At 42.2% G+C, this 22,395-nt stretch overlaps 2 protein-coding genes and 1 pseudogene across 3 annotated transcripts in view; 2 read left to right on the top strand and 1 right to left on the bottom strand.

Moving 5' to 3' along the window:
• Positions 1–3,821, bottom strand: part of PHC2 (polyhomeotic homolog 2) — a 114,457-nt gene extending 110,636 nt beyond the window's left edge. Inside the window, exon 1 of one of the 2 annotated variants that reach the window (XM_043909660.1) lies at positions 3,800–3,821. The gene's annotated coding sequence lies outside the window, so the exon portion shown is untranslated. Of the gene's footprint in view, positions 1–2,971; positions 3,216–3,799 lie in introns of those variants that run through there. The other variant, XM_043909659.1, reaches the window with a different exon arrangement.
• Positions 3,822–15,973: 12,152 nt separating this feature from the next.
• Positions 15,974–18,224, top strand: LOC122698527 (annotated as a pseudogene).
• A 3,299-nt stretch (positions 18,225–21,523) lies between these two features.
• On the top strand, positions 21,524–21,998 carry LOC122698530 (40S ribosomal protein S17-like). The gene has a single exon (XM_043909669.1). It carries the CDS (start codon positions 21,545–21,547, stop codon positions 21,950–21,952), a length of 408 nt encoding a protein of 135 aa, XP_043765604.1. The 5' UTR covers positions 21,524–21,544; the 3' UTR covers positions 21,953–21,998.
• The last annotated feature ends 397 nt before the right edge of the window (positions 21,999–22,395 follow it).

Here is a 22,395-nt window from a genome sequence, read left to right on the forward strand (position 1 = left end):
CTATGAGAATCTAATGCCACTACTGATCTGACAGGAGGCAGAGTTCAGGCGGTAATGTGAGTGATGGGGAGTGGCTGTAAACACAGATGAAGCTTCTTTCCCTTACCTGCTGCTCACTGCCTGCTATGCGGCCAATCTAATAGACCACAGCCCAGGGACTGGGGACCCCTGCTTTATAACACATACTGAACCTACCTCTTTCTATTTTCACTGCCATCATCCTAATGTAATTCCTTATCCCTTCACACCTAAATGATTTAAATAACCAGCTAACTGGTTGTACAGTTCTCTTTCTACCCCTTCTAAAGTTTATTCTATGCACTGTTGCTGAGAATCTTCTTAACATACTACTTTTATAGCCCCCATTTCCTTAACCAAACATCTTCAGACTTTCCATCATACAGGATAAAGCCCTAACTCCTTAGTTTGGCATTCAATGTCTGTTAAAATCCAGTTTCAGACAGAAAACAACAAAATACTGTAATTATTCTTCAATTAAAAAAATAAATTTAAAAAAATCCAGCTTCAATCAACACTTCCAATCTTACAACTTCTATAGTTAAATCTTCTGATCTTGCCATATTGGTCAGTTTCATCAGCTGACCCCTGAAAACTCTCCTCCATGCTCCAGTCCTGTGTTTTATGAACATATTTTCTCCTGTCCAGAAATCCCTCCCACTTTCCTTCTCTGTATATAACAAAATCCACCATATCTCTGAAAAAAAGTCTTCCTTGATAATCATAGTCCACAATGATCTCTTTTTCCAATTCTGATAATATCATACGTTTAGTACTTTGAAAATTTATGGAAGTATGCTTTATACTGAATTCTCACAAGTTTATAAAGTAGGTGGCATTATTACACACAAAGGATCAAGGTCAAGTAACATGCCCAAGCCACAAAGCAAGTAACTTCTAGAACTGGGATCCAAATCCTTGTTTAGCTGAGAATAACCCCTGGACCATACCACCTCTCTCATTTTCCTGTCTCCTCCAAAGCTCAAATACAGCACACTATTTACACACAAGCAGGTGCTCAGTAAACATGCTGATTGAGAAGATTGCTTAAGTAGCACCTGTGATTCTCAGCACTTACAGAATTGTCAATCTCAGCAGAGCAAATTAAGCATATCAACCCAGTGTCATGTTCTTTATGAGGCTTGATCTGTAATTGAGTTCAAGAGGGGGATTTGCCAAAAATTCACCATGTTCCATTCTAAAAATAAATTTTGGTTTCAGCAAAGCTAAAAGGCCCTTTCTCTGAGTCAAATATTAGGTGAGTTTTGGGGATGAGGTACTTGACCACCTCTGGGTACACCCTTCCTCTGTTTCCAAATGAGCAGGAAGTAAAAACAGGCTAGCTAAGTTAATGGCTTATGAGAGAAAAATGGACTACTTACGGTTCTAGAAGTGGAGGCTAAGGCAGCAGAACAGTATTTTCTCTGCTCTGGTAGCTAAGACCTCAGTAAAAGAAGCCTAATCAAAATGAATCGTGAGTGGAAACTGGATCAAAGAGGATAATAGTAAGATAATAGTAAAAAGAAGTAAGAACAGAAAGAAGGAAGTACTGGAAATATTCATACTTCCTTTTTTCTGTTCTTACTTCTTTTTACTATTATCTTACTATTATCCTCTTTGTCCTTTTCTTCAGTTGCTTGAAGCTGTCAGATCCAACTCTATTCTCCAGGGCTGGACCACTAACAGCAGGCTTTATCATCTCTGCATGATTTATGGTCTCAGTCCCAAACTGTTTGTCCTGACCCACATCACAGTCCAGATCCTTCCAGCTTCTCATCTGATTACTCACTTCCCAAGGTCTCACAAATCTGACCTCACAGATTGGACATTCAGCATGGCTTCCCTGGGTATGACCCATATTGCCCCCTTACTGTATAGTTTAGACTTGCCCTTCTGGGATGGTGCCTCAAGCATCACATCTATGCTCAGGGTTCCAGTCCTCTACCTTGGAGCTATAGCAAATGACTCCTTTCCCACCTTCATATGGTTGGACCCTTCTTGGAAAGATATGAGTGATAAAGACCAGAAGTGAAGCTCAAAAAAATGATGAGGGAAAAATGCGGGGGAGATCAACAAGATGGAATCTATCAGTGGAAACTGTGGTGGGAATTAGAAATCCTAGGTTACTTTGTTGAGAAAGGAAAAAGGCTATGGCCGCATTAAAGTCATTGCCTAGAGATACCATACTCCAAAAGCATCTATATTCACAGTTTCCTCTGCTTTGGCTGCGGTTTTTGTTCTTCCCAATTTCCCTGCAAGGCAAACTCCTATTCATCCTTCAAGACCTTACTTAAACATGTTCTTTTCTGGGAAGCCTTCCTGAATCCTCTCACACAGTTATCTGTTCCCTCCTCTGTGCTTCTTTATGGACACATCTATTATGCTGTTACCACTTTAACTGGCAATTTTATTTCTGTCTCTCCTACTACTTCTCTGAGGACAAGGATTAATTATCTTATTCATCTTTGCATCCCCAAGACATAGCAGAGTGCCTGGCAAACAGCAAGAGTTTGTTGTGTGATAAAAGACATCAAGAGCAACATGAAAGTGAAATTTGCACTTCACTTGCAAAAATCAAATTGGTTCCTGGTACTTTTCATGTGTAACTGCACTTTCCCTTGATTCAGAAGAAAGGACTTTAGACTCATAAAAGAAATTCTATTGATATCACCAGTCATCTGCACTGGTGAGAGAAATAGCTGTCTCCCCCCCACCCCACCCCCCACTTCCAAGAAGCTCCCAGGGCAAGCTTAGTATTAGTGGCACATGGCCCATCCTACCATGTCTATTGTAGTGAAAGCTAAATTACACTGTAAGCCTAAAGCTGCCACCATTCTTAGTGAATTGGTGGTGGTGGGTAATTAAAAAAACACACTTCTGTAGCAGACCTAATAGAGTGAGGGAGGAAGATAAATTTAATCCTGGCCTAATAAGAAATTTGTTAGAAACTCACGCATACAGCCGCTTCCTCTGGACATGACAGACCCGATCCAGGTGTCCAGCAGTGACCTTTTCCCATGAGTGGCAGGTCATCACCCAGCACAGAAAACCAGGGGCCAGTGCCTTTCTTGGGCATCCCTCCTTCTGAAACCTGGCAAATCTTGGGGGGCCTGCTTTTCCTTTAGGGGATTGTCAGTTCCTCCCAGCACCGACAATCCCCAGGTCCCTTGGCTGGTGCCCCCCAAGCACCGCTCTTGCCTTCGTCCCACTGGGGCCCCAGCTTGACTCCGGGTCAAAAGTGCCGGCGGCTGGGCTGTCAGGCTGCGGCTGGGAGGGGGCGCCGAGGTCAGGCCCGACCCCCAGGTCTCCTGGCACTCCGCGGGACGCGCGGAGGAGACGCAGGCCGCGCAAGGCCACGGGCTACTCAGGCGCGGGCCTCTGGACGGTGGGGGTGGGGGACTCGGCCCCTCCACCCAGAGAAACCGCGCGAGTGCGGGTACTCCAGCCGGTTCCCCGCAGCCCCCCGCAAGTCCCGGCCCCAGAGCTGCCCCGCAGTCCTCGCCGGGCTGCGTCCCGACCCCCAGGGCGCGCGGCGGCCGGTCAATCCGCTAGCCCGGGCTACTCGGCCCCCACGCGGGCCCCACGGCGCGGATCCCGGGTCAGGCCGCCGCCGCCTGCCTGCCGGTGCCCACGGCAATGCTCCGCCCAGCGCGGCCCGGCCCGGCCCGGCCTTGACAGCTGGGTGCCCAAAGGGTTAAGCCGGCAGCGCGGCGGCCCGAGTGCCCCGCGCGCTGCCAGTCCGCCGCGAGCCGGCCCCAGCGCGCACGCGCCCGCCCGTTACCTGCGGTCGCGTTCGCGCTCCTCCTCCACCTGGCTGCTCTCTCCCGGGGGCCGCCCCTCAGCCCGCCCCCTCGGCTCGGCGCCGCGCACCCTGCTGGCTACTCGGCCAAGGCCTGGGGAGGAGGGGCGTGGGGCAATTACCATATATTAGCATACCAGCGTGCGTCACGTGGCCTCTCCAGCCAATTGGCACTGTGGAGAGGCGGGGATTGGGTTGAACACGCCTAGGTGCTGCTCCGGGCCTGAACCGGTGGCCATGGCAACGTCTGGGCGGGAGGGGGGAATGGGGGGAGGCACGGAGCATCTTCCCTACCTGAGCTGGTGTGAAGGCATCCCCACATTTCCCACCCCGTGGAAGGCGAGGGGCTGAATTTGGCTCCTTTGGCTCCTCTCAGAAGGATTCAGATTCAGATTCAGCAGACATTTATAGTGCGTTTACCATGGGTCTAACACTTTTCTGCAGAATATGATTTCCTGGATAACCCTGTGATGTCTGTAACCCCACTTGGTAGAAGGGAAAGAGGAGGCTCAGAGAGGGCAGGTCACTCACCCAAAGTCACAGAGGCACGCTGAATGACAAAACTAGAGATCGGAGCCCATTTCTGACTTCAGGCCCCCAGAGTTATTTTCTCCAGTAGGGGTCTCCCAGCACCTCCTCACAATTCCAGGTATACCAAGCAGCTGGAAGAATCCTCATAGAAACTCTGTACAGGACTTTAGTGTTTCCTTGCAATGACCTTTGAGATTAGTAGGCAGAACAATGATGCCCAAATTGCAGATGAGGAGAAATGAGGCTCTGAGAGGTGACGGTGATCTGTCTTTGGTCAAACAGCTATTAAGAACTACTGCTTAATCACTATGATTTACACACAACCTTGCTATTTTATAAACTTTTTAATTCAAACGTGATGGCATTGCTATGACCATCTTACATAATAAGAAACTGTGGCTTTGGGAAGTTAAGTAAATTACCCAAGGTTACACAGCTAGGAAGTAACAGATAAGGGTTCAAATCCAGGTTTATCTGGCTCCAAAGCTAGTCTCCTAGAGTCTCATTAGGACCAGGCTCATTTAATTTAGATTCAGACTTCAGAACTCCTTCTCAAACAGAACTTTCTCTCCTATCCTCTTTAGATGTGACCATGTTCTCTATTAATCTTGCAAAATATTACATGACAGGTGATATGTGTTAAGGTCACAGAGGCTAAATATTAAAGGAAAACAGAGTCACCCCTGCAGGTGGGTTAAGGACACTCTATAATTCTCAGCACTTCAATTTTACCCCTGGGGAATTTGATAGTTTGGTGAAGGCAGAATAGCTTAAAAGAATAGGCGCCTACATTTAGGCTTTCCTCTACTTCTTCCTCTAGTTTAGCTCAGTGGATCTCTAACTAATTATTGGACAAAATAGTAATACCTCAAACCAAATATACTAAATTTTATAGGCATTTTAAGAGATTAGCAAATGTAATTTTGCCTGTAAGTTCATTTAGCCTTATTGGGCTGACTTAAAACCCAATTTCCTCCTAAGCTGTGATGTTTGGTGTTCAAGAGCCCAAACTTGGAGGCAAACCTAATTGGGTTAAAATCCTAATTTGCCTACTCACTAATTGTGTGACCTAGGGAAAGTTACTTAACTGCTCTGCCTCAATGTCCTCATTTGTAAAATAGGATAGGAATGGTGTGAGAATCAAATGAATTAATGAACAAAAAGTATTTAGCACAAGCTATGGCTTAGAAGTAAAACCTCCATAACTGTTAGCTGTTATTGACACAGGAGCTCTTGCGGGAACAGACAGCCCACATGTACAGAATCTCTCAAGGTTTCCTAGCTGGCTTTGGAATTCTGGAGCTGTCTCTCATCCCTTGTGGCATATTAAACAGCCTGTTGTGCTGGTGAAGGCTTGTTATCTCTCCAAACGACATCCTCTCTTCTTAGGATCATAAATAATTCCTGGACTCAAAGGAGCTGGTTTCTCCTGTACATCTCCTAGCACCAAATTACCGGAGTGGCTCCTTGCAAAAAGGGATCTTGACAAACAGTGGAGCCATAAGTCAGGCTTCTTGAAACACTTTTATGAGCGCCTTAATGAGGGAGATGAGCTGTCATCAGGAACTCTTCCCGACCTTCCTGGCCACAGGAAATGAGTTCTTTGTGCTCAAAGGGTTTCCAAAGCTGAGGCGTAAAGAGTTTTCAGGAAGTGGGGCAGTGATGAGAAGCTGTTGACTCAGAGAATCCCAGGGCTAAACAGCCCCCATCCTGCCATTCACCTTATAGGGTCAAATTACTCAGGGCTTATTGCAGCAATAGCACCAAAGGGCGGTTTGCAGGGGTGGATGTTAATCCTTTCCTCGTCCCCCCATGCACACACTTCAACAGCCAATCTGCCACCATCCTGAAAGATGGAGCAGTACAGACAGTATTTAAGCGCATTGTCTCTGCAGCTGAAGAAACGAGTATGAACCCTGCTTCCATTATTCTCTATCTTTGTGTCCTTGGGAAACTTGCTTAACCCCTCTGTGTCTCAATTTCCACATCTGCAAAATGGGGAGAATACAGTGGCCACCTTACAGGCTCTTGTGAAGATAAATGAGTTACTCACATAAGGTGCTTAGAACACCCAATAGGAAACCCTAGAGATATGTTTGCTAATTCAACAAAAGAAACATGGAGTCCAATACAAACAGTGTACTTTCTGTAGAGGCGACCACAGCCCTAAGCAAAATTCTCTGGACCCTCCTAACTGTATGCTGCCCCTTGCCCCTCTGACTTGCAATAGGAAGAAGATGTGCTTCAGGATTCTACTTGGATTGTGGACTCTGCCACATTCTGTTCTGTGAAATTGGTTGTTATTTTACATCCTCAAACCAGAGTTACATTATTTGTAGAATGAGACTTACTTCCTCCTGGAGTTGTTCTGAGCATTTAGTCAGATGGTTTCTGGTAGGAGGTGATGAGGGCCTCCTACTCTCAGGACAGAGATCCTTCTTGATCATAATCACATTTCTCTTTTACTGAGATACTTCTAGTGATGTCTTTACTTTCCAATAATGAACTAATATTTAGTGAGCACTTACACTGGCCCTGTGCTATATATCATATATACTTAGAGTAGAATGAACACCTGGAGTCCAAGATGTGAACTTGCCCCAAAACACAGTGGAAGTCAGTGGTGGAACCAGGAATCAAGCCTGGACTGTCTAATACCCAAGTCCATGCTAATGACCCTCCATGCCACAGGCTTTCCACTCCAGCTCAGCTCTCGGAGCTCAGTTCTCTTTCTTTAGCACTCCTCTCCCATCCATATACACATTCTCCCTGGTGGCTAGCAGTGCCCAGCACAGTAAGTGCTCCATGTGTGTTTACTGAATGGGTGAAAGTAAATGACTGTGACATCCTCTTATAGTGATGAAAGCATCCTTTTTTTCTTGGACTGTCCCCATTGGGGAAGAGAAGCAGCTGGCAACCCTCCTCCCCACCTCCTAGCATCCTCTTCCTGCTAAATAATCATGTGGAAGGCTTTCCTCCCTCTCCCTGGTGGAATCAGGCTGCTGCTGCTGCTGCTTTTTTTTTTTTCCCCAGAGATCTACGAGAGACACAATGATGACTCATCTTCAATGAACATTTGGAGAGATGTCAGGGCCGCTGGTGCTTTTATGGGTTCTGTTAATATCCATCAGTGGGATGATTTCCAAATAATGGCCTTGGATGAATATATTAGTATACTAGGGCCGCTGTAACAAAATACCACAAACCAGGTGACTTAAAACAACATAAAAATTTACTCTCACAATTCAGGAGACCAGAAGTCCAAAATCAATGTGCCAGCATGATTGGTTCTTTCCTGTGGGTGAAGAGGGAAAATCTAATCAGTGCCTCTCTCCTAGCTTTTGGTGGCTGCCAGCAATCCTTGGCTTATGCGTGTATCACTCCAGTCTCTGCCTCCATCATCACACAGCATTCCCCCTGTATGTCTGTGTCCAACTTGCCCTCTTCTTATAAGGATGCTAGTCCTGTTGGAGTAGGGCCCACTCTAATCCAGTAAAATGAAAGTCGCTCAGCCATGTCCACTATACAATCCATGGAATTCTCCAGGCCAGAATACTAGAGTGGGTAACCTTTCCCTTCTCCAGGGGGAACCCAGGGATCAAACCCAGGTCTCTCACATTGCAGGCAGATTCTTTACCAGCTGAGCCACAGTGAAGCTCTAAGACCTCATCTTAACTTGATTATATCTACAAAGACACTAGGTTTTTAAAAGGTGTTTGTGTTCCAAGGCTCATTACCGGCTCCTCCAAGCTTCCATAGGCTGCTCCAGTATTTAAGGGACTTTGGAACTTCAGATAAATCTAGAACCAGCCCTTCTCTGACAGTGCAATCCTGCAGCCTTTCTTCTCTTTGGTCACATCCATTGACTAATCTTGGAAGCATCACTTCTCTGAACCCCATGGCAGATGAGTATAAGGGAACTCCTTGGGGGCAGACACAATGTCTTGTTCATCTTTTTTGCCCCCAGTGTTAACATAAAAACCATCATAAAATTGGCTCTCAATAACCATTTGTTTAATCAATCAAAGAACGTTTGCTCCAGCTAGTACCAAGGGCCATTTATTTCTCACTGTTTCTACATCTCATTTTCAGTGACAGTTGCAGAGTTGGTTTAAGATACCTGAATTCCACTCTGAAAGACACAGTTCTTTTGACATGAATATTCCATTTGTCACTACATTATTAGAAGAGATGGTATCTTGCTGTTATTATTGGTGGCTGATATAAATATTGTCCTGTCTCAAGCTGTCATCATGTGAGATCGCAGCCTGGAGCAGTGGGGCTGAAAACTGGGGCAGGCTGGGGTCAGAGATGGGGTCAACCCAGCGGGAGTTGTCAGATGAGAGCAGGGGTGAGAAGGAGGTCAGATGGGAGATCAAAGTCCAGGAACTAGGCAGGTACACAGTCAATCCTGGCTCTCCCAAGGACGGTGGCCTGTGACTGGAGCCCCTTTGGAAAATGTCTCATAGGCAGGTCCCCTGAGCTGGCCGCCTGCTCAAAGGTCCCCAGAGGGTTCTTTGTAATTGATCTGGGTCTGGGTTCCCTCCTCACAAAGGGGATACAATCAATCAACATTATTTGGCAAGCCTCATGTTCATGTGATCAGACAAACTTTAAAAGCCTGGAAGCAGTCTTGTTTGTTTTAGTCACATGGCCCCAGGCTTGCTACTAATTTTTAAATTTACGGTTTTAGGTCTAATGCTGGTTATGCATCAGGATCAGCTGGGAACTCTGGCTCAAATACTGGAACCCTGGCTCAAATACAGATCCCCAGGTCCTACCCCCAAAGATTCTGATTCTTGGAGTGGGCTACTGACACCTAGAGAGACTGTGTGGTGCAAAGGTTGAGGGTGGAGGCTCTGGAGCCAGACTGCTTAGATTTGCAATGGTTTTGCCATTAATATGGTGAACCTGGGTGAACTTCACCTTTGTGAGCTTCAGCATCTTATCTATGAAAGAGAATAGGATTAAAGAATAGAATAAAAGAGGAAAATAATATTCAGTCAATTGATAGTATGTGAAGATTAATGATTTAACACATGCAGAGGCTTAGAATACTAAGTGCTCAATAATTGTTACTTATGATTATCTATCTTTGTACCAAACTCTGTAAGTTATAGATTTAGAGTCACAATCCCTCTCTCCCTCCCTCCCTCCCTCCCTTCTTTCTTTCCTTCCTTCCCTCCCTCTCTTCCCTAAACAATTACCAAGGACTCTTCCCTACCAGGTCTTCCCAGGTGGCGCTAGTGGTAAAGAACCCGTTGCCAGTGCAGGAGATGTAAGAGAGAGATGTGGGTTCCATGCCTGGGTCAGTAAGATCCCCTGGAAGAGGGATGGCAACCCACTCCAGTATTCTTGCATGGAGAATCCCATGGACAGAGGAGCCTGGTATGCTACAATCCATAGGGTTACAAAGAGTCAGACATGACTGAAGTGACTTAGCATAAAAGAAACCTCGCTACCAGGATGCAAACTAGACACATACAATCCTCTTCAGTTTACAGTCTAGCCTGAAAGCCGGGATTGGCAAGCACTGTTGTACTCACTAACTTCATTTCTCTGAACACTTACTGGAGTCTCAGGCTGTGGGCTTCACTTCTGGTGTCCCTACAACAAGGCTCCCTGCCCCCCAGGGAAATGACCTTCATTTTATACCCCCAAAATGGAGCAAAATGGAAGAACACAGAGTCATTTGAACCTGGCATGCCATTTTTTAGCTGACTGACGTTGGATAAATCATATTTACAGGGTACTTTCTATCTACTGCCTACCCAGTATCCCCCGTCTAGGAACACCCCACCCCTTCTGTGCACAGAACTGGGCAGAACACCCAAACACACCTGTGAGTCCATCTCTCACACAAGCCACTGATGACTGGTCAAGGGCAGGCACCTAACTCAAGCCAACCAATCACGTCCCATTTCCAGGACCCCAGAAGGGCGCTGAAGCCCTGCTGCCTTGCCTGATTCTGAATGGAGGTGCTATAATCGAAGGAGATGTTGACAATGGGCATTTTCCTTGAGGCATATCAAGAAATAAGGCCAGTCAGCCTGACGTTGGAAAGAAAAGCAAAGCCAATGCTTGGACTGAAGTTTCTGATGGTCTCCCTTTCACAGTCCCCAGCTTTGGATTCTGCAACAAGACTTCTATCCTTTTTTTTTTTTTTTTTACTTCTATCCTTATAGTAAAGTCCTCTTTCTGTTGACATCAGATGTAAGGCATCTCTTGTTTTCACCGGGAAGGCAGGTTTTACCCCTAGCAGCTGGTTCTATCATGCTCAAGAAGTCTGCTTCTGAAGGGCTGCTCAAAAGAGAAGCAAATTCAAAGGTCTTGGTGTGCATAAGACCAAAGACCTAAAGAGCTCTGGAGCCTCTGCCCCTACTTTGAATGAGCTTTTGGGTCAGAGCACTTTAGAAGCAGAGAGAGGAGGAAAGGGCTTAGGGTCTTGAACACTAGTCAGGGGGCCGGTCAGGCTTTTCATGGAGGGACTGCAATTTCTAACTTGCCTTAGTTAAGAAGGAAACTCCTGGAGAGCCTCAGTCTCTCCTGCCACCTGGTTGTGTTCTGTTTTTTCATATTTGCAATTTCTCCAACACAGGCACCCTTTCCAAATGGAGCTGGATTCCCCCCACACCTGGCATGGTTGTTAGGATTTGTCTGTCTCTTTGGTGTGGGGAGCAAGAAGGTGAAAGCAACCATTTCTGTCCTAGGATTTCCTAAGCTGTTGCTGTTTTCTTTGCCTCAGGCCTGCCTCTCCTAGCATGTCATGGAGCTGATCGATGTTACGTCTCCCAGCACCCCTTTTGATCAGCTGGCTGTCAGTTCTTCCATTTCACAGACAGGGGTAACATCTAGCTGGTTTGCACCAGTGCGGTCTCAAATGCTTGCTAACTTAGTGAAATGTTTGAATTGATTGCTGCTGCAAATCCCCTAAGTGCCCCTCCAGCTTCCCATCACCCCACTTTCTCCCCTGGGATCCCCTAGACCTCTGCACCTTCTGGCAACTGAAAGGTTAATACTTAGCATAGCAGGGACCTCTGCATACTCACTGCTCTAGAACTTGGCTTGAACACTTGGGATGCTTTCCTTTCTGTTTCAAAATACATCTACATTTTACTTTTTAAAAAAACTTATTTTATTGAAGTAAAATTTTGATTTTATTGAAGTATAGTTGTGTTAATTTCTGTGGCACAGCAAAGTGATTCAGACATATATATACATACACATATATATATGCACATTAAAAGTTAAAGTATTAGTTGCTCAGTCATGTCTACCTGAAACTATCACAATATTGTTAATCAGTTATATCTTAATACAAAACAAAAAGTTTTTAAAAAATAAGTAAAAATAAAAACATGCCCACAAATTTTGGGCTCTCCCCCCAACCAAACGTGCAATCTCATTTCTCCCCCTTTGCACTTGGGCAGAACTTAGTGTCTAGCTGCTAACAAGTAGAGTGCAGAGAAGGTTCTGGAATCTGACTCCCAAGGCCAAGTTAGCAAAGCTTCTGCCTGGGTCTTCCTCTGAGGACACTCAACCTTGGGACCCAGTTGTCATTTGTTTAGTTGCTAAGTTGTGTCCGACTCTTTTGCAACCCCATGGATGATAGCTGGCCAGGCTCCTCTGTTCATGAAATGCTCCAGCCAAGAATACTGGAGTGGGTTTTCATGCCCTTCTCCAGGGGATCTCCTAACCCAGGGATCGAACCCAGGTATCCCGCTTTGCAGGCAGATTCTTTACCAACTGAGCCAGGGAAGCTGTATACACACACACACACACACACACACACACACACACACACAAACACACACACACACATTTTTTTCGTATTGTTTTCCATTATGGTTTACCACAGGATATTGTATATATAGCTCCCTGTGTTATACAGTAGTACTCTGTTGTTTGGCATGCTTTCTGATGCTTTCCTGCCCTCTGCCTTACTAGTTAGATATTTTAAATACCCTCCTTGTTTAAAGTGAAGTTTAGAGAAGTGAACTAAAGTAAGTCATTCTTTTACTCATTCACCTACTCATTTAACATGTTTTTATTGAATGGCAGCTTTATGCCAGGCCTGGACTCAGTGCTGGGGATACAAGCTGAATAAAACTAACATGGAATATCCAGGGTAGTGCAGAGACAGATGAAGAATTGGGAGGGAAGTAGATAAACATATAATAAAAGCCCAACTAGTGCTATCAAACAAAAGATGAGGGTGCTGTGGGAGAGAATGACATAGAAACCCACTTTTAGAAACAAACAGTGATCATTCTGTCATTTTTGAGATTGCATCCAAGTACTGCATTTCAGACTCTTCTGTTGACTGTGAGGCCTACTCCATTTCTTCTAAGGGATTCTTGCCCACAGTAGTAGATACAAAGGTCATCTGAGTTAAATTCACACATTCCAGTCCATTTTCATTCAATGATTCCTAAAATGTCGATGTTCACTCTTGCCATCTCCTGGTTTGACCACTTCCAATTTACTTTGATTCACGGACCTAACATTCTAGGTTCCTATGCAATATTGTTTTCTATAGCATCAGACTTTACCTCCATCATCAGTCACATCCACAACTGCGTGTTGTTTTCGCTTTGGCTCCGTCTCGTCATTCTTTCTGGAGTTATTTCTCCACTACTTCTCCAGTAGCATATTGGGCAACTACTGACCTGGGGAGTTCATCTTTCAGTGTCCTATCTTTTTGCCTTTTCATACTGTTCATGGGGTTCTCAAGGCAAGAATACTGAAGTGGTTTGCCATTCCCTTTTCCAGTGGACCACGTTTTGTCAGAACTCTCCACCATGACCCATCCGTCTTGGGTGGCCCTACATGGCATGGCTCATAGTTTCACTGAGTTAGACAAGTCTGTGGTCCATGTAATCAGTTTGATTAGTTTTCTGTGACTGTGGTTTTCATTCTGTCTGCCCTCTGATGGAGAAGGATAAGAGGCTTATGGAAGATTCCTGACTAATTTTCAAATTATGCAAGATGTCTTCCTTAACTGAAAATATATTTCTTGTCTACAAATCACAGGTCTTAGCCTAAGCATTTCTGAAGAGTAATCAGTAGGGCTCTTGGACAAAACTAGGCTTACTAGGGTCAAAATGTCTATTTTTGAGGCAATATAATACTGATTCCGGTCTACAGACTGAGCAGGAATTCACCACCACTTACTACTTTTGTGATCTTAAGAAACACACTGTGCCTCAGCTTCATTACCTATAAAATTGCATTAATAATGGTACTTATTACTATGAAAGTTAAGAAACACTGGACTGCCTAGGTGGCTCAGTGGTAAAGAACCTGCTGGCCAATGCAGGAGACAGAGACACAGGTTGTATCCCTGGGTCAGGAAGATCCCCTGGAGGAGGAAATGGCAACCCACTGCAGTATTCTTGCCTAAAGAATCCCATTGACAGAGGAGCCTGGCGGGCTACTGTCCTTGGGGTCGCAAAGAGTTGGACATGAGCAAGCATTCACACGCACATAAGTATTATTAATACCAATAAAGCAACAAATAGCCCAAGAGGTTACTCTGTGTCTGTCACTACTATTGGCTTCACATGTGAAGTGTCTGGTATGACTCCTGACAAATAATTTATATTAGCTAATATAATTAATCAGTATTGACATAAAAATTATGAATAAGCTAACAATGATTTTAAATGGATACTTGAGACGCTAAAGCATTATTAAAAATGCTTAAAATTAGGCTGTCAAAGACTATCTTGTGAATGCAGTATCAATTATCTTGAGAAGACTTATCTCACCAAACTCTCTAAATGAGACAGCTTCTTGTAGTTAAAAAACAAACAAACAAAAAACAACCAACTATAAAGTTAGCCAGATTTGGAAAATAATCCATATGCCCTGTGAAAATTTCACTGTGGATCCTCAGTGATCTCATCTGAAAAATGGGATATGAATATCTATTTTGCTGAGATCCCAAAGAGTTAGAGGCAATGCAATATGAAAGCATCTAGCACAATGCTTATGAATATTTTGTTATTATTATTATAATTTACAAAAGGGCAGATATCAGGTCTTCTAAAACATCAAAAAGTCTAGTAAAATGAGTCATTAAATATCTGTGCCAAGAAAAAAAATACTAAATAAAATGATAATGACAACTTGTTAGGATAATAAATTATAAAACATTAAGGTCCTAAGTTTTTTTCAATTTATAATATGAAACTGAAATGACCATCTAATCTAAATAAATGTAACAGTCATCCCGGTGTTCCATCAGCAACTCAAGTCTAAAGAAAATATAAGAGAATGTCTCTAATATCTCAATAAATGCTAAATCAGCCTTACCACAAAAGGGAAAGTATCTACCCAGCTGCGAAGGTCCAATTCCAACAGGGGAAGACAGTCTCCAAAACCCCTAAGTTCCTAAACAGAGGAGGGTCCAGCAAACTCAAGCAATAGCCTAGCTCCACGTGCCTCTAGTCACCTTCTTAAGCATCGCTGTCATTCAAAAGGTAGGAAGGTGATACACAACACTTCCAAGGGCATCTCAGGAAGAATCCTCAAAAAAAAAAAAACAAAAAAAAACGAGTCACACATGAACCCCAAGTACTGGACTGAGGCAAAGAAGAAAGGAGCATTCAGGGGAAGCAAAGCCGCATCTCCCACTCTGTTTCTGGCCGCCCCTGCCTAAGTCCTCCTCACCTTTGTGGTATGCAAGGATGGTCACATGGAAAGCACACGTTAGAAATCTACTCACCACACAGAGAAAACATAGATGAAAACTGACTACAGTTAAAAACTAGTTTTATTAATATGTTTTAAAAATTGCCATTTGATGTCTTAATGATTATTTTACTTCATTAAACTTAAAACTTTTTCTTCCGGTTCATTTATTTTCAAAATTAATATTATCTTGGAATCTCTACCTGGAATTTCTTACCTCTCTACTATGTAGTCAGAACCAAGAATTCAAAATATTCAAAAGGGTGGCAATCCATCGGCCATAGAAGGAAAGACTCCATGAAAATGGCCATGAAGTAACAAAAACAAATAACATCTAATTATAAAATTTCAACAGGCTAATTATAAAAGATACAATAGAACTACAGATCTCTAAAAGCTTAATCTTATCCTAGCACCAAGTTTGGCTTCAAAACATTTTCAGTTAAACACTACACTTCTAAATGATTTCCATTTATTTAAACAAAGGAACACATATTTAATATTCCTTTTCATTATTCAGTTATGTTATTAATTAATTACAAAAAGTTATTTACATATAACGTTTGGTCAAATCAATACACACTGGAAGCCTGGACTTAAGCAAGAAAGATACAAAAGCATCAAAAAAGACATTAATGGTAACCCCAGCCCTCAGAGACTTGTTAAAATGCCAAACAGTATTTTAACAGTCCTTAAAGGAACCAGTAGGAGATATCTCAAGGCAATCCATGATGAGCTATCAAACGAATGATTAAGTCAGTGAATGCTCCCTTATGTGAAAACAGAAAGAGCTATCAACTGGGAAAGCCTGCCCGGTAGTCGGGGAAGCATTCCAAAAAGACATTACAAAACCAGGATTTACTAATATTAACTATGAAACAGTTAAGGGTTTACTAATGCACTCTCGATTTCAGAGCATTACAGCCTGAGATGGGTGGCAGTCACTGCAGTTACTGCTCCTCTCCTGAGTCAGAGACACCGGAGGATGGTTAACAAGGATGGTCACAGCATGCTTCAAGAGGTCTTGCGTATCTTCGAGATGCCTGGGGAATCCTAATGGTCATGCGCTGGCGCTGGATGATTCTGGTTTTCTCCGCCTCTTTTGTTATCCACTGGCTTGTCTTTGCAGTACTCTGGTATGTTCTAGCTGAGATGAATGGTGACCTGGGACCAGCTCATGATGCCCCACCTGAAAACCACACTATCTGTGTCAAGTACATCACCAGTTTCACAGCGGCATTCCCTTTCTCCCTGGAGACACAGCTCACAATTGGTTAGGGCACCATGTTCCCCAGCGGTGACTGTCCAAGTGCAGTGGCTCTCCTTGCCATACAAATGCTCCTAGGCCTCATGCTAGAGGCTTTTATCACAAGTAATTGTTTTTGTTCTTTTAAAAAATGAATATTTTGGAATGGGTATAGTCAGTTATAAGTAATCATATTACAGAATAATTCATTTGCATTATTGACAAGTAAGTAATGCCTGAGGCTGAGAAGAAAGAGTCAAGGGTCAAATAACTGGATAAATTTTTAAAAACTTGATTCTATATTTAAACTTTCCCTATTGAAACTTGAGAAAAAAGGGGTCGTTATAATATTAGCCAAAAACATATGAACAAAAAAAACCTGAAAGGAATTTTTCAAAGGAGCTAAATATTTTCTTAAATAAGTGAATAAATATGTTCAATGCATATTACTGACTGTCATTTTACCTGGCAGAAGAATTTGTTCTTTTTTTTAAACATTTACTGGGTTAGAATTTTCTTCTGAGTTCATCTTTTCAACATTTACTCAATACTAGTGAGCCCAGAGCACCACAGTCAGTATTGCATGATAGAGAACAAGAATACACATCCTTAGCAAAAAAAAAAAAAAATATATATATATATATATATGTGGTTTCCTTTTATGTATTTTACTTTAATGCATTTAAAGCATAATTTTGATAAGAGGTCCATAGACCTCACCAGCCTGCCAACATCTGTGGCACATTAGTAGTTAAGAAACCCTGACCTAGAGTCGTTGGGGTGGCGGTGGGAGTCACAAGGAGGATGCACTTGAAGCATACACTGAAATCACCTTAGAGCCAGAGCCTTTTTAAAAGAAAAAAGGTTTCTATAAATTTCAAAGTTAAAAGTTCTTCAATGGACCACTTGTTCTACTGGTCCCTTCCCTACCCCAAGTCATTCTACTATGAATCTAACCTCTATTTCAACTTGAAGTAATCTGGTGGCAACTAAACTGCATTTATTTTCTGTTACATTTTTTTTTAAGCAGAGGTAGGAATATAGACAATGACCACTCTGACTTCCTAACAAAAAGTTTTACATTTCTATGTGACAAATGAATTTTTCTTATCCATTTTGAAATCAGTTTTAAAATAAGAATGTATGTACTGTTGTGAAAAATGCTTCAGGCTAATGAGAAATTAACAAGTTCAATTCCTGACTTATTTGGCAGGCACAACACTAAGAAACGTATAACAATTTGCTAGATCCTTGTCATTCAGAAAAAGTAATGACATATCTAGTGTTCATTCTAAAAAAATAACTCAATGGTTTCTAATTTAGGTGCCTTTGTGTCGAAGATAGCCCGGCCAAAAAATCGAGCTTTCTCAATTCTCTTTACTGACTTAGCAGTAGTAGCTCACATAGATGGTAAACCTAATCTCATCTTCCAAGTGGCCAACACTCAGCCTAGCCCTCTAACCAATGTTCGAGTCTTAACTATACCCTATCAGGAACAAGAAAATGGTAAACTCTACCAGACTTGTGTGGACTTCCACCTTGATGGCATCCGTTCTGAGGAATGTCCATTCTTTACCTTTCCGCTCACCTACTACCACTCTATTATACCATCAAGTCCTCTGGCTACTCTGCTCCACTATGAAAATCCTCCCCACTTTGAATTAGTTGTGTTCCTTTCAGCAGCATAGGAAGGCACTGGAGAGGAGGATCTCCTACCTGCCCTCTGAGATCATGTTATGTCGCTGTTTCGCATCTCTGTTGACCCAAGGCTCCAAAGGTGAATATCAAATCAAGATGGAGAATTTTGACAAGACTATTCTTGAATTTCAAACTCCTCTGGTCTCCAAGAGCCCAAACAGGACTGACCTGGACATCCACATCAATGGACAAAGCATTGACAATTTTCAGATCTCTGAAACAGGACTCATAGAGTAAGAAGTATCCATTTTAGCACCCTATTTTTTAATGTAATAAATACACTCAGCCAGTTATGTACTGTTTTTCCTTCTTGTATCTCATGCTTTCTTTTTCCAATGCTGATTACTTCTTTCTGATTACATCATGATGATCAAGTCTCCACCCATAAAAAATGGCTGAGCTAACAATACACATTGTGGAAATATAACATTATACAAAGTTTCTATCTATGGTTATCTGCTGAAATCAATGCATGTGAAGATAACAAATATGTATAACAACAGAAATGCTGTTGGTGAGTTTATATGGATGTGGTGTGATACCAGTAATGAAGGTAAAATGGACACACTTTACACAGCTGAACTCTAGGAAAATCAGTCATAAATTTCTCATTTTCATCTGCAAGTCAGAGCAACAGTCTAGTTTCAAACCTAGCTCCCTGGGTAGAATGATGATTTCACAATATTTAGTGAACATCCTTTTAAAACGGCTCTTTTCTCAAGACAACAAAGATCATTCCTTTGGTTCCTTATAAAACCAAACTGGGGCAAATATTACTCCCTTAATTTTTAACAGCTAAGAACAAAAATTCACAAGAAAACACCAAAAAAATAGATTTAACCATAACTCTAAAAGCATTTGGGCATGACACTCAAACACACTTACATATTCATATATTTGTGGCAGAAAGTGATCAGAGCAAGTAAAACAAGCACTAGCCTGATGGAAACTGCAGGGTGGCATTAGGCAAAGAGATGCAAAATTTTATCTACTTTATGGGGAGGGAGGTGGGAGGGAGGGTCAGGATGGGGAACACATGTACACCCATGGTTGATTCATGTGAATGTATGGCAAAAGTCACTACAATATTGTTAAGTAATTAGCTTCCAATTAAATTAAAAAAAATTTAAGCTTAATCAAATAGTGATTTAATATTACAACTATTCACCTGAATGACTTCCGACCAAAGTAAAAACCTTCCCTTTCTACTTAGGATCCATTCAATAGTATAAAAACCTCATAGATGCAAATATATTTATGTTTTTGTAGATATAAAGGTTTATATATAATTTAGCTCCGGGGGAAAAACCTCCACTAGAAAGAGCAAAAAATAATTAGGCAATGAAGCATTTTCAAACTCAAGTTTCTGTTTCCAACTTCAAACCGGTTTTTCTATAAATACAAAATGAGTGTTTATTCACCAGTAGGAGGTTGGACTAGATAAACTATTATTTCTTTCCAAATCTAATACTCCATGAAAATTATGCTTTCTCTCCTGTTTTAATTTTACATATACTAAGATGAACCCTTTCCCTTACCTCTGGTTTAACTTAAGACTATCCTTTGTATACTTGTCATTTTCATTAAAAAAAAAAATTAAACTGTCTGCAACCAAAAGAAGACCCAAAAAAGTCACCCTATCAGATTTCAAACAGATTTGTTGCTGCTCTTCTGAAATCTCCCCCATCCAAGCCTATGTGGGCAAAGTGAAAGATGAACTCTCCCCACTGGTGATGACCCACGCAGGAATCATTTCCTGAAGTAAATACTAGCCAGTAAAGGCAAGCAGTTGTGAAAAGCAGGGCACAGCAGGAAGTCACATTTTCCTATTCTTTGACCAAAAGGAGAAGAAAATAAAGACCTCAGGAGTGGTCTAAGACTGATAATAGCAAAGTATATCAAGGACACAGAAACTTAATAATTGAGAACTTCTGCGGTTTAAAAATTTTAGGCATTCTTAAGTACTAGCTAGAGCGACAGATTTTTTTTTCCAACCCAAGACTGTTGTAACACAAACAGATAGCGGGAATTCTTATTTCTATAATAAAGTAACAAGATTCACCTAACTTGTGAAAATAAAGTAGTATTGAAGATTTACATGGTATGTTTTTTCCTAAGAGCTCCACATCACTTACACAGGTCACACAAAGAGGATGCCCAAAGTAACATAACTAGGAAGTGAACAGGCCTGGCTGGGCTCTCAGTCTCCACATAGATGCAGTACCTTCTCCATTCAAGCCAGAGGAATCTTTTACCACACTATTTATACATAAACTTTGCATCTGAAAATTAGATACGACTTTCCCTAGACACACACGCACTCCCCCAGTAAAACTCCATTGGTATACTAATGCTATACAATGACAGACAGCTAAAAAATGCAATCAAATACTTCTGTCTAGGAGATTGAAAGCTTATGAGAGAATGATTCTTTCACTTCAAAGAATCACACCTTCTGTGTTAAGCAGATTAAGTTTTCTGCAGAGGCCCCATTATCCTTTCAGATGAATGAAGTGCAAACTGAAAGAGGGGAAATTTACTAGAAGGTGGGGCCAGCAGCTCTAACTCTTGGCTCTATAGCTCACTTACCTGAGCCACCTGGGAAATTAGTGATAACATCTCGGATACATGATCCAGGAGACCACAATGGAATGATGTTAAAAAATGCTTGTGGAAACCAATACAGATAGCATAACAGTCCTAATAAACTGAAGACAAGTAGATACCCAAAACCATAAAGCCCACTTTTATATATGTGTATTGTTGCGTTAGTCATTCAATTGTTTTCCCACTCCTCATGACCCCATGGACTGTAGCCCACCAGGCTTCTCTGTCAATGGAATTCTCAAGGCAAGAATACTGGAGTGGGTAAGCCATTCCCTTCTATGTGGGATATCCCCGACCCAGGGATCGAACTTGGGTATCCTGCATTGCAGGTGGATTCTTTACCATCTGAGCCACCAGGGAAGCACCTTACATATGTACAGGCCCTTATTACCAACTGCCAACAGCAACCTAACAGCCAAAAATCGCCATGCCTGCTTCAAAGCATTTCAAAATGCACTGAGTTGAACCTTTCCATGTTGCCTAGATTTTACTTTAATGATCTTTTAATTTCATCCTCACAGAATCATACTGTAAGATGATTTCTAATGAACAGAAATTATAATTTGAGTATAATTACAGTCCTTTTTCTGCCTCTGCATCCTCCTGTGGGTATTCACAAGGGTCATGCACAATTCTTACTCAGATTTCTCTAATTGCACCTACTTCTCTACACATAAGAAGCAAATACATGATAAGAACTGTCTCTAACTTTAAAAAGAACAAATCATTCTGGAACTTTCAGTATTTAAATTATTTTAATTTGCTGTCATAGGACACCTCACAATTGATCAGTATGTCAGTGTGTCTCAACAAACTAGTTAAGTACTGCTGTTCTGGGAGACAGTAGGACACGGCATGGGCAATTTTTTTTTAAATCTACAGTATTTTCAACAAAAGTGCATTACTTATGAAAGTTCAGAATCATGCTCTTTTACCAAGGACCCACCAAAATGGGCCGCGTTCGCACCAAAACCGTAAAGAAGGCGGCCCGGGTCATCATCGAGAAGTACTACACGAGCCTGGGCAATGACTTGCACACCAACAAGCGGGTGTGCGAGGAAATCGCCATTATTCCCAGCAAAAAGCTCCACAATAAGATCGCAGGCTACGTCACACATCTGATGAAGCGGATTCAGAGAGGCCAGGTGAGAGGTATCTCCATCAAGCTGCAGGAGGAGGAGAGAGAGAGGAGAGACAATTACGTGCCTGAAGTCTCAGCCCTGGATCAGGAAATCACTGAAGTAGATCCTGACACTAAGGAAATGCTGAAGCTCTTGGACTTTGGCAGTCTGTCCAACCTGCAGGTCACTCAGCCTACAGTTGGGATGAACTTCAAAACACCACGTGGAGCTGTTTGAGTCTTTCTGCTGTGCTGTAATATTTTCAATAAACCTCGGACAACAACAACAACAACAACAAAAAACAGAATCATTAGCATAGTTTTATAAGCTGAAGTGAACATCTTATTAAAAAGCATTCAATAAAAGCCACTATAAAATATTTTCATAGATCTTTGTGAAAACTGCCCTTTAAAAAAGAAAGACTGTCATTTATCAAAAAGGCCAGCTGAATAAATGACTAAAGGAAGAACAGTCATAGTTTTAGTCTTTGGTTTCGAATATGAAAGCAAACATTCTACTATTTTCTCTATTTCTTCTCACCTGTGAGATGCTATCTACCCTGGAAAAGGAGTAAACAGGCTGCTTCCTAACTTGAAATTTCACTTCATAAGGTAGCCTTAATACAGAATATATGTCTTGCAGAGAACACACAGACTTACAAGGTTAAACCAAGTAAATTC

Source organism: Cervus elaphus, chromosome 8 (assembly GCF_910594005.1).
Source record: "Cervus elaphus chromosome 8, mCerEla1.1, whole genome shotgun sequence".
Taxonomy (NCBI): Eukaryota; Metazoa; Chordata; class Mammalia; order Artiodactyla; family Cervidae; genus Cervus; species Cervus elaphus.